Source organism: Anser brachyrhynchus (genome assembly GCF_964034855.1).
Source record: "Anser brachyrhynchus genome assembly, chromosome: 10".
Lineage (NCBI taxonomy): Eukaryota > Metazoa > Chordata > Aves > Anseriformes > Anatidae > Anser > Anser brachyrhynchus.
In genome coordinates, this window is record NC_137705.1 from 13,475,317 (window position 1) to 13,487,536 (window position 12,220).

Genomic DNA, 12,220 nt, shown 5'->3' on the forward strand with positions numbered 1-12,220 from the left:
AAGGCTGTGTGTGCGCATGTGCAAAGAAAGGTACACATCTGGCTGCTTTTCCTTAGGAACACTGAGCTTGTGACCGCTTTCAAGCACATCAGACATAGGGAAAACACTCTAAGATACTGTGTTCCTCCAAGTTTTAAGTCAACAACCAAAGAGAGAGGCCTCTGGGAGAGGAAGATTATGAACACCCTGACTTCAGGAAAAGCACTGTTTGAGTTCGTATTTTATTAGGCCTGACAACAGGCTTCATTACCTCCACTGCTTATGTAGGCATTTGTTTCCTTTACAAAGGCCTCCATTTACTAGGTTTGAGCATTCTGTTCTACTTCCCTCAATCCACAGCAGATTCAAATTCCTCTCGTTCATCGGTTACAACATCTTTCCTCATAGATAATCGAATGCTGCAAGTATAATCGTTAATATAGCTCTTGTGCCTGTGGTACTACTAGTTTAAACACGTTGTAATATTTTCTCAGTATCAATCCTTACTTTAAAATCGAAGTCTGTTTCTGTGAAATTCTTGTGCAGTGCGGAAGACAGGTACTGAACTGTTGTAACTATGATACTGCAGTCAAAAAAGAAAAAAAGAAAAGAGAAAATATTTGAATCTGGAGTATAAATCATATCACAGTGGTTTGTGGTGCAGATTTTACTATACATACAGAGACAGGCATTCTTCGTTTTTACTGCTAGATTTGCATAGAAGTCACTTATTCTCTGTGTTTCAATCAACAGCTTGTATTAAGTAATATAAAATTAAGAATCTTTATCATTATTGTAATTTGGGGGATTTATATAGAAGCTTTTATAATTCTATTTTGTATGTATCGTTTATACAAATGACATCTATTTTGTATGGCTGAGCTATATTACCTACAGTGAAATGAAAGAATACACCCATCTTTCTCCTACTTTAACAGAAATATTTTTTCCAAAGAGGAGCAACTCAAAAAGCTTGAACTGTTTTAATTCTTGGCTATATTATAGTCCTTTATCTGGCACATGCTTCAACTCAATATATTTGTGAGTATTTTTCCAATTCTCCCCGCCCCCCCAGGCTCCCTTCACCCCCTTTTTGAAGGTGGCTAAATACACTTCAAGGAAAAGCAATCAAGCCATGTGATAAATTCAGGAATTAATAAATAGCATGTAGGATAAGGCTACAATAGCATTAAAAAATCCAGCATCTCTCTCATTCACATGCAAGCAATACTTTCAGTAACACTGCTAAATATATGTATCTTAGCCTAAGAGTTTATAACAAAATAGTACCAAAGGGAACTAGGTAACTTAGAGCATCTGAGGTAACTACTCTTTTATGTAGATTCTTATTTTCTTACAGAACTTCATTTAATTTGAGAGCTTGAAATACTGAAATCCACTTCCTTGACTTCTCATTAACTCTGTGAACACGCAGAGCATACAGCTCAGCAGCTGGCCAGCCTGTCTTCCTGTAATGGGAACCCTTCCAGTTCTCAGCCAGTGCTAATTCTATAGCTAGTTTATCTAATGAAACAAGAAACTAGTAAATAATTCAAGCCACCATTTGTTCATCATGCTGCTACCACTCCAAACAGTGTAGTACTTAACAGAAACAAAATTAGATAAAATTAAGCATTAAAATGGCCAATGACAACATTATTGAGAAATAACTATTTGTAATGTATTTGGTAAGCTTGCTGGGGTCTGACCCTCCTTTTCTAACTTTGAGTCGTTCTTCTCTGTAGGTTAAGGAGTGTTGTTTATGGGAAAAGACAGACATTTAAAGTAGTCATTTACGGAGAAAGGGAGACGAGAAGCCTGACTTAATAGCAACTTATTGTGGGTACCTGCTCCCTGCCATGTGTTATGAGATCTGCTGTGCCACTCTTACCCTCAGTGCAGCTACTTCAACTTTGAGGTTAGACTTATAATTCCTGACACCTGTGCATACTGGTAGAGTATAAGAAACAGAATGGTAACAGAAATCCAAATTTGATATGGATTGTTAAAACAAATGAAGAATTAGGATGAGTACTGCAGAGTTCCTGCCTTGATCACCAAATTTCAGTCAGATCAAACACTGCAGCACAGGTTTAAGTGTCCAGCTGAGGAGAAAAAATTGGATATAGAATGTTAAAAGTTTATACCTGCTTCTCTACTTACTTGCTGGTGAGCAACCTCATCACCATCCAGTCTCGAGGAAAGACACTCATTTTCATCAGGTTCCGAAATACACAAAAAATCTTCAGGAGGAACTCCTATTGCAAGGAAAAAAAAAAGAAAAGAAAAAAAGCATTAGCAGCTGAAGATTAATTTGTGTTCCTGATTACAAGCACGTCTTAAGCTAAGAGTGCGCTCCCCTTGAGCTTTGTGTCACCAGGACATTCATCTGAAAATATGATAACAACAAATACTTGGATATTCAATTTTGTTTGCATCTAATATGTACTGACGGGGTTGTAGCTGTCTTTTAAATCTTCTACAGTGAGATGAAAAACTTCCTTATGTGCATAATGTATATGACTTCCCATCCAGAGTTCCGGTGTCAATTTGCAGCTATTTTCAAACAGGTTGGAATCACAGCTATTTATTTGGTTTATGCATTCAAATAATGACAGCATCTGTCCAAATTTCTTTGCACTTATGTCACAAATTTGACAAAAAGCACACACACAAACTCGGTAGAACTCCTACGTGTCCTTTTTAAAATAGCAACATAAAACCTCATTTCTGACAGACAGCAGAAAAGCTCTCTCAAACACATTCCACTGAACATTTGCTTTCCAAAAATTTCCCAAACCTGAAAACATTTCTGATTTTTGACTACCTGCACCTCTACATCTATGAGGAACAGTGAGGATGAAAGTTGACTAGTCAGCATTGCAAATTATGATTTGTTGTTTCACTTTTCTTCTACACAAAATTAAGACAGCATAGAAAGTTGTAGTACTAGATTTATTCAAAACTGTTCTACCTTTGTGCCTTAATTCTGATGGGCTGGGGGGAAAATAAGTATCTTGGTGTAACTTAGCCAAGAGTAAAGGATCAGAAGCTCCTTGACTTTTGGCCTCATTTTGGCCTAAATGTAATATAGGTAAGCGAACATAGTGCTTTCCTATTCAAGAAAAGGTACTGGAAATATTATTACAGCAATATTTAAAGGAATAGGTAATGTATTTTATTAGATCAACTGATAGACCGATAGTTGGAAAAACGTTGGGGATAATATCTTCAGCTTCTGTCATACTGCTGAACACATCCTTAGATTGTCAGAGATACAACTGTATTCATTCTTATGAGCATATAGATAAATTTTACTTTAACAACACATTCTTCACTGTTATGAAATACAAACTATAGTTTAGATAGCTTTTAAAAATATTTATTGAGAATGAATATGAGTTCCAAATCATGAGTTCCAAAATGAGTTCCAAACCAAATCATTTTCCTAGAAGCTACTGTCTGAAAGGTATTAATCTCAAGTAACTATCAATCTGAGATGCACTGAACCCTGCAACCTACAGGTGAGAATTCCATCATCCCAAATTTACTTCCCCAATTTATTCAGCCTCCCTGCTCATGCATGAAACACCTAGAAGCCAAATGCCTATTCAGACTTCTCCGTCTCATTTGTTAAGGCAACTTAAGTTCCTGCCATGTTACACTCTTCTCATTGTCCCTATTTTATCAAGTGTCATACTAATCAAAAGCATGTTACATAAAATCTTGTCTTTATTTACAAAATTATTTTGCATCTTTAATAGACTGTTGTCTGAGATACTCCTCTTTCTTATGAAAGCTGAGATAAAAAATCAGTTTCTGCTGTTTTGAGATGTGCCATTTCAAAATGACAGTGACAAAAAAAAAAGCCAACAGAGAGGTCTGTTGGTCCCTTACCAGCCATCGTCTGTTCACGGATAGCCATAATTCAAGTTAACGTTTGCAAATTTAGGAGGGTTCGGCAAGAGAATTAGTAAGATTACTGCTTACCCAAGAAAGATTTCATCTGCTAGAGATATTTGTATCCCAAAAAAGGCTTGAAACACTCCTCTGGCATAAAATGAATTTCAACACTCTTTGTAAGCAACCATTAACGTGTATTTCACATCTGGTAATATATTATAGTACAACTGACTACATTCATGGGATTAAAAAACTTGCTCCTCTATGTTCTATATTGCACAACAATGATAAGCTTCTATGGCTGATAATACCCATCTTTGGTTTTTATTTGCTCTTGTTTATCAAGATAGTTCAGTGTCAATTATTAAATGCTTTTATAATGTAGCATCTATTACCATAAGAAGGAAAGAAAGGTCTATAAAAGTAGAGTGCCAATGAATGGGAACAATTAGCAGAGCAAGTAATGCTGGAGGGATTCCCCTCTTCTCTCTCATTTGGAATGAAGGACCCTACACACAAGATGTTCTGTTGTACCTTTAGTTCATCCTTGCTTTGGAAGTTGTCCAGTAAGTGCTGGAAATGAGTGTCTGACATCTGACGGAGCAAAGATAAAAGACAGGACACATATTCTCCCTGTTGACAAGATAAGAAATTATTTAGTTCAGACAATCTGAAATTTCATAAATATAAAACTCAACCTAGGGTAAGGTATAAAGGGAGGGGTCTGAAATGGCCCCAATGCCTATGAGAGGAAAGCTGACATGCACAGAAATTAAAAATACTGCATTAACAGTTAACAGTTCTTGAATTACTGTTAATATACAGGAATACACCTTTTACAGGCTCTCCCACAGATGCCATTTTTAAAAGACTTAGCAAGTGTTGTAGTCTAAACAAAAATACTTTGTAATTACTATTACAGACATTAACGAATCTCCCTCCAAGCATGCGATTTTTGACAGTCACCTTCTCAGTTACTTTATACTCAATATACTATGCTAACAAAGGTGGGACTGCTGCTCATGCAGACATACCAGGAATATTTTAAACTAATTGGCTGATATACTGAAAACAGTATAGCGATAACAGCATGGGATCAGTATGGGCTACGAAAGGTGTCTGGAATCTTGTAAATATTTGGCTGATTAGCGTTCACCAAATTACATGCCGTCATAGCTACAATATTAACAGTATTTCATTAAGATACTCTGAATATAGCTTGGGTAAGCCTACATGAGCTACAATTACATTTCTGGCCTGCAAAGAATATGCACCCTAACCAGTTACCACAGTATCCCAAAATGTTTTCCAAAGATGGGCTCCCCCACTCTACATATCTGAAAGTAAAGCACAGAGAAGTTAAGCAATTTGTCCAAGATAATAAGCATGGCGGTGGCAAGAAGGTAAGGAGTATGTCTTTTGTCTGCCAATCTTTTGCAAAACATACAAACTACTTTCTAATCAGTATCTAAGAAGATCACACACATCACTGTGCTGTAAAATACACATTCAGGAACAGATTATGAGGGGTTTTTATAACTGTGACTTTCCCTTCCATTTTTATTTTTTAAAATTGGCTCAAGCACCAACCCAGAAGCTTTGACATATGTTGTTCCAATAAACTTCATAGGGATGAACTTCATTGGGAAAAATAGTGTGCTCTTGTATGTGAGGTTGCATGTGATAAATAATGGTAAGTCAAATGGCAGAAGTAAAAGGAAGCTGAGATGTTACTGGACATTTTAAGAACTATGAAATGCCTTGTTCTTTATTAGGATTCTACCATTTATTAGTTCCTTTGAGCTAACATAGAAAGATACCATCTTTTCATTTATGTGAAAAGTGTACCTTAGTGTACACTTATCCCCCCAGCATCTCTGAGGTTTCAGCCTTTTGATAAAAAAAAAAAAAAGGCAAGTCTATAAAAAAAAGGATGTCCTGGACAACACTGTAACATAATACATAGTGCAAAAGCTGCATTAGAGACTCTCCTAAGCAAAAATAGACCAGAATAGGATAGTATAGAAAGGGTAATGAATACAGAAGATGAAAGCAGATCAGTAATTCTGTTCCTTTTCTCTTGTTGCACTAAGGAAAAAATTTCTTCCCATAGGCTTAAGCTGTCAGCCTAGACGAAATGGTGGCTTTTCCCTCTTCTCCCACCAAGCTCAACAGCTCACTTGACTTAGGTTCTGCTAATTTCTTTTTCAAAAGCACGTTGTGTTTCATTTGCATGAAATAATCAGTGAACCTGAACAGAAGATCTCCAGGGTGTTAAGGGACTTGTCCATTGGAAATTGTGTTCTCAGACATTGGAATCAGAGCCTGATGCTCATATTGCCCTTGGCAGTTCCTATTTAGGGGTGAAGCCCTAGGCAGCTACCCAGTTAGCATGTCTCAAGTTCTAAACACTAATTCTTAATCACGGCTGCGAAGGAAAACAAGAGAATAACCTGGAAATCCACAAAAGCTTCTTTTAGCCCTACTGTTTCCTGCAGACCTCACTACCACACAGAGGAAGGAATGGATCTGTGGCTTATTAAGGAAAAGAGACAAAGCCCTGGGCATTCATGCAGGAGAGATGATAATGAGGTGCAGGTGGTGGTGAGGGACTGAACCAAAGGTTAAAGAAGCAGGAAATAGAAACTGATTGTTAGTTACTAACAGTGATTTCTGCTGTGCACTGCGGGCAACGCTGCCCTCTTACCGCCTCCTGAGACTGCGATTTACTCATGATTGTAAGCAGAGTTTGTAAAAGCACATCCAGGAGGCTTTCCACCATCATCTCAACCTCCTCCACGACATCTCCCTCCTACAGTAAGTGGTGAGCAAACAGACAGTTAGAAACTGGAGAAAATGGCATTGGCAGAGAATTCTGTTCAGTCAGCCATACCACAATCACTCATTTTGGTAGAAGCCTCTATAATGGAGGTTCAAAGAAGTACAATCAAATTCATCACGGATACCAGATACTGTTATGATGCCAGTGTGTGTTACCTCCTCCCTCTCTGATAGAAACATTCAGGGTCTCAGCCGTAAGGTAAAACTATAATCAAAGGCCTGCATACACTCTAGAATAAAATGGGATCAAAATATGTTCAATAGCCTTTACTCTATGGCAGCATTAATTTAGCTTATTACCATGGTACCTTTCATTTCATTCCCTTCACACAAAGCCTTAATTTGTTATTGAGAAAGCTCATTGGTATGATTTATAGTTAGCATTATGAGCTTCCTCCTTTAGAGTCAGGTGGGGAAACTTCACCACCCTGTTTGTGAGCATCGTTTTAAATGATCAAGTTACCATTTGGATCAGAGTTTTATGATCATCAAAGCTGGGTATTTAAACTCAGCAGCAATTTCTAATTTGTATGTGTGATTTCATTGATTGGATAATTTCAGAGTACTCATTTAACATGAATCATAAAGTGCTAGTTACTGTCTCTTGCAGAACTACCAGTCCTAGAGCTGTGTAGGGTTCTGAGCTCCATTGACATCTAAGTTCTGGGCTTGGATGAAGAAAATTAAACAGTGTCAAACCTGGTATATGCATATCCTTTTTCCCCTCCTAACAGCAAGAACACTGTGTAACCAGAATGCTCTGAGTCACACATACAAAAGCAGACCCTCATTTCAGATGTTCTCCTGCTGACAGAAAATTAGCAGAATTTCATTTTTAAAAGGATCTTTGAAAAACCTGTATTAACCTATAGAAGTCCCTCAGCCATCATTTTACTGAGTCAGTGATGGAATTAAGAAGTGAAGCAGCAGATTACCAAAGAGCTGGTCTTGATTATGGAGAAAATACTACTAAGAATCCCAGAGCAGATGAGTAGCTCCTTCTGCTGTCGTAGGTGAAGGTGAATGTGGTGAAGAACCACAGGTAGCAGGATACGCCGGGACTCTGAAAGAAGGAAAATAATATCACAGTTCTTCTGAAAGAAACTTGAATTTCAACCATCCCCATCAGCAGCCTTTTGGTATCCAAATTAGCCTATTGATAAACAGCATATTTGATTAATTGGTGCAAATTCTACTATCGCAGTACAACACACTTCCAAGAACTATACATAATGAATTAACAGTACATCTAGTTTCAGAAGTTCATAAATGAAGTATACATGATGTTTTCAATATTGATTCAGCTTGGAAATAACAGTTGTGAACTGATACTTGCTGATGTTGATTTCATTTTCAGCTCTGTTGTCACAGCTAATAGGGCTCCTCCAATATATGCCTCTTGGAAACTGGCTAATTCTTCTTATTTAGCTGGCTTACAAACCTTAACCTTATTAAAGGAGGAAGAGCAGGGAGCAGCTCCAGAAGACAGTAGCCAAAACAGGAAAAAAGGAGGAAAAAGAGTGGGACGTCAGGAAGCTGACTGATAGGAGAGATGGAAGGAAAACAAGTCATCACCATACAGGAGACAAGAAAAAGAATATATCTGCTTTTAATTACACAGCCAGAAGAGTAGGCAGGGTTGGCAGGCAAAAGACGACCTTGGCAACTAGATTCATTTTCCTAGGGGCAAATAACATGTGAGAGATTGTTGACCTGGGAATTCAGTACAGAGTGCACTAACTTCTGTTCCTCACTACAGGGAAGATAAACCCTATGGTACTTTTTACCTTCCTCTATTATCTTCATAACTTCTTTTGTTTGGACCTTTACATATGAAAGACTCTGTCTTTAACCCTTATTCATTCAATGCATCTTAAACAATTACTAATATGTGGAGCTATACAAGTATTGTCATGTAAAGATTAAATACAGTTTTTTTAAACAAATGTGTTGAGTTTCTGATGCAATTGTCTCCCTGTTTCTTTCTCAGACAATAAGCTTGCTGGAAAGTAGGTTAATCCTCCTATCCATGTCTTTGAAACTACAGTAATAAGCAATAGAGAAGTAGTATAAAGTATCAAGTGAGATTTGGCAGTTTTAATAATTGCCTTGATTTGTTAACATAATTTTATCAGCCTTTAGTAGCTACAATTTATCCATGATGAATTTATTAACATTTTCTAACACAGGGAAACTTACATATATTCACTGTGTGTGTGTTGTAACAACAATGCCACCTAGATAGATAATTACCAAGATTATTTATTTAAGCTTGCAATAAAGCAACTGCAAAATAAATGTAATGTGTTCTTATTCTTAGTTAACAGCAAAACTTAGACTCATACCACAGTCTTACCTGAGAAAGAGAACAGGCGGCTGTCAACAGTGCGCGCAATGGATTGTAGCTTAACAACATCCATTGATTGCCCAATGTGCACTGTACTGGGCATGCTGCCCAGAGTACCCCTCACAAACTCTGCTACTTCCTGCACAGTGAACATCTGCAACAGCTCATCAAAGATAGCAGGGAAGGAGTTCAGCAAAGCAGCCTGTAAAAACCAAATGAAGAATGTGAAAACTTTGAATTCTGTAACTGCAACTAAAGGCAGTGAAATAGAAACAACAGTAAAACTGAATTAAGGGTCTGGAAAAAGCTCCTACATAGTGCACTATGGCTAGCATTAATGTTTTGCAATACCTAAAGTTTGTAGAGACCAAATCACAAGATGCATACAAAAATCAAGCATTGTTGCAATACTAAGTCATATATATGGTAAGTTGAGCACAGTTTCTGTAGACCTGCAAAAGGCTGTATTTTAGGACATGGTTTATAAAACAGAAAAAATAAGGTACAGAAGGACAGAAAATAGCCCGTTTGCATCAATTTACTTTTTTCAATAACTGTAAAAATGGCTTCTGATAATAGAATTCAGTACTGATTTTTTTGTACTGAGGAACTGCATAAGAGAGAACTCTAAAAAATATTCCCAATAACATGTTGACAGACCCTTAACCATAGCATAATTGTCATGTGATATTACATTCACTCTGCAACAGGGATAGGGTGCAATTTCATGTGAAAGAAGCATCACATCATGCAAGTAAGTGTGCACGTGACTCTTGCAATAGTGGATATTTCCAGTAACCTGGAGCCATCCAGTAAGCTGGAGTGCAGAAACAATATCACCACAACACAAATCAAACCCTTCATCTTTTGTTTCACACTTCAGTTAATTTCTTCATAACTATAAAATTCCATGCATCTCCTACTCTCAAGTTCCACGGACTTGGTGTCATACCTAACAACTGCCACTCACCTCCAAAGCTTTAAAATCCTTCTCTTCCTTTACATCCTACCCAAGCTCTATCCCTATCTCCTTCCTTACAACTACTTAAACTCCCTGATGGTTGCTTTCTTGAACTGTTATACTGTTTTTTACAAAATCATAGAATTATCTAGGTTGGAGAAGACCTTCAAGATCACCAAGTCCAACCATCAACCTGACCTACTGAGTCCCATCACTAAACCATGTCCCTTAGTGCCATGTCTACATGCCTCCTAAATACCTCCAGGGATGGGGACTCCACCACTGCCCTGTGCAGCCCATTCCAGTGCTTGATCACCCTCTCTGTAAAAAAATTCCTCCTAAACAGAGCATTTTGATTCAGCTTTCTTACTTTCACCTATCTCATCCACAGTGTCACCACTGGGCACGCTTCTCACCGTTTTCCCCTCACTTGTCTGAAGCTGTCCATACAAACCACACTGCCTTCCTGTAGAAGTTCACATTTAGTCAACTTGGTTGCAGATTTCTGTTTAGCTTAGCCCTACCCAAGACCTACCATTTTACTTCTGTGAGGAAAAAGTGATCTTGCAGAACAGATTTGTTTTCTCACTCCATAAACATTACTGTACATTTCCCATTCTGGTTGTAACACTTGGAATGCCTCTCCTAATCCCATACAATATACGGCTTCCTTCTTTGCCAAGTCTTTCCTCTAAGTATCTTTTCCTTCAAACAACTGTGGTATCTATTTAATAGTCTTTCAGCAAAATATAAGTTATTTTTATAACTAACTTAGCAAACACTGAAGAGCTCATTAAATTATTCTGAATATAAATTTACCTCTTTCTTCTTCGTGCTTGTTATCTCTCTCAACATCTTGTCTTGTTACAATCAATTCAGATTACACAAAAACCCACATAGCCTCCTGGGTGTTGTCACCTATTTGTTGCTACATACATACAATGTACTAACAAAATAAACAAATATGAATCATTTAAATAGTTCATGGTACTATGGGAAGGCTATAACAGCTGCAAATCCATTCATCATCTTTATCTTTGAGATAATGCAAGTGAAATTACAATACTGGCCCAACAAATCCTCACAGTTTTCCTAAACTTATTTCTATTACTATGAGGCAGGAGGATTTCTATGGTGATTTAGGACATCCAGTAGCAATCTAAGGATATGCATGGGAACTTTTCAGGAAGCTCTGGAGCCATCTTGAGGCACAGTTATATTGTTTTATCAGTTCCTTGAAAGGTCCTTTTCTGTACAACACCCGAAAATATTCTGGAGCATTACTCTTGTCAAACTAATTGCCTGGAAGTAAGGACATAAACAGTTTTCATCTCATTGCTGAAAAGAACTGTACCAAGATCTTTTTAATAGCCTGGATAAGAGGACAAGTGTGAAGAAAATTATGTTTACTAAGGCCTCAAGCATTTCTGTAGATATTTAAGAGTTGTCCAGCTTTCTGGAACTAGTACACAATTTCCTTGGTCTGCCTGAACAATTTGATTTATGTAATCAGTACTCTATTTTCAAAGTGCTGATGCCCTAAATTGTTCCATTAATGACAGAAACATTCCACATTTCCTAGTTTTAAAGTACCAGCCACTTAAACATTAAATTCCAGTTTATATGGAGGAAAAAATGGATTGGGGTAGGGGAAAAGGATTCACTGGGAACATCCATGATGAAATACTTGTGCAGTTTTGGGGATCTTTACTTACAGAATTAAATGACGGCCTTGAAGTACCACCACATTTTTGTGGGGCACATGTCCCAGCTCCGCTCACCTGACCTCCAGGCTGAGAGGCCTATGGGGCAATTGGGATCAAGGGGCAAGATAGTGGCACGGGGGAAACAAAACAGTAAACTTTTCAAAGGTTAAACAAGGACAGGCTTCCCAAATTACAAGTCTAGAGCAAAGATAGCAAGAAAGACCACAGTGAAAGAAAAAAAAAGACAGAAAAAGGGAAAATAACCCCTTCCTCAAATCTAGTCTCTCTCTGTGCCGGTGATCACCAGAAATAAAAACCAAACAAACCCTAAACATCCTGCATTCACAAAATGCTGTTCCCACTCACTGTCACTTTGCCTGAAAGAATCTGTGCTCTGACTTCTCATGTTTTTGTCATTTTATTATACCAACTAATGGGTGATTAAATAAAAGATTAGAGAAGCTCTTCTCAAATCTTTCAGAG

At 37.6% G+C, this 12,220-nt stretch overlaps 1 protein-coding gene across 22 annotated transcripts in view; it reads right to left on the reverse strand.

Annotated features, from left to right (window-relative positions):
- The window catches only part of DOCK3 (dedicator of cytokinesis 3), a 223,989-nt gene that overhangs the window by 48,069 nt on the left and 163,700 nt on the right, over positions 1–12,220 (reverse strand). For 18 of the 22 annotated variants that reach the window (XM_080606288.1, XM_080606295.1, XM_080606284.1 and 15 more), the window contains 6 exons: positions 9,080–9,272; positions 7,659–7,786; positions 6,548–6,694; positions 4,417–4,515; positions 2,143–2,237; positions 487–562 (listed from right to left, as the gene is read on the reverse strand). In XM_080606288.1, the coding sequence (XP_080462414.1) occupies positions 487–562; positions 2,143–2,237; positions 4,417–4,515; positions 6,548–6,694; positions 7,659–7,786; positions 9,080–9,272 (738 nt within the window). The remainder of the gene's footprint in view (positions 1–486; positions 563–2,142; positions 2,238–4,416; positions 4,516–6,547; positions 6,695–7,658; positions 7,787–9,079; positions 9,273–12,220) is intronic. The other 4 variants (XM_080606289.1, XM_080606297.1, XM_080606299.1 and 1 more) reach the window with 2 other exon arrangements.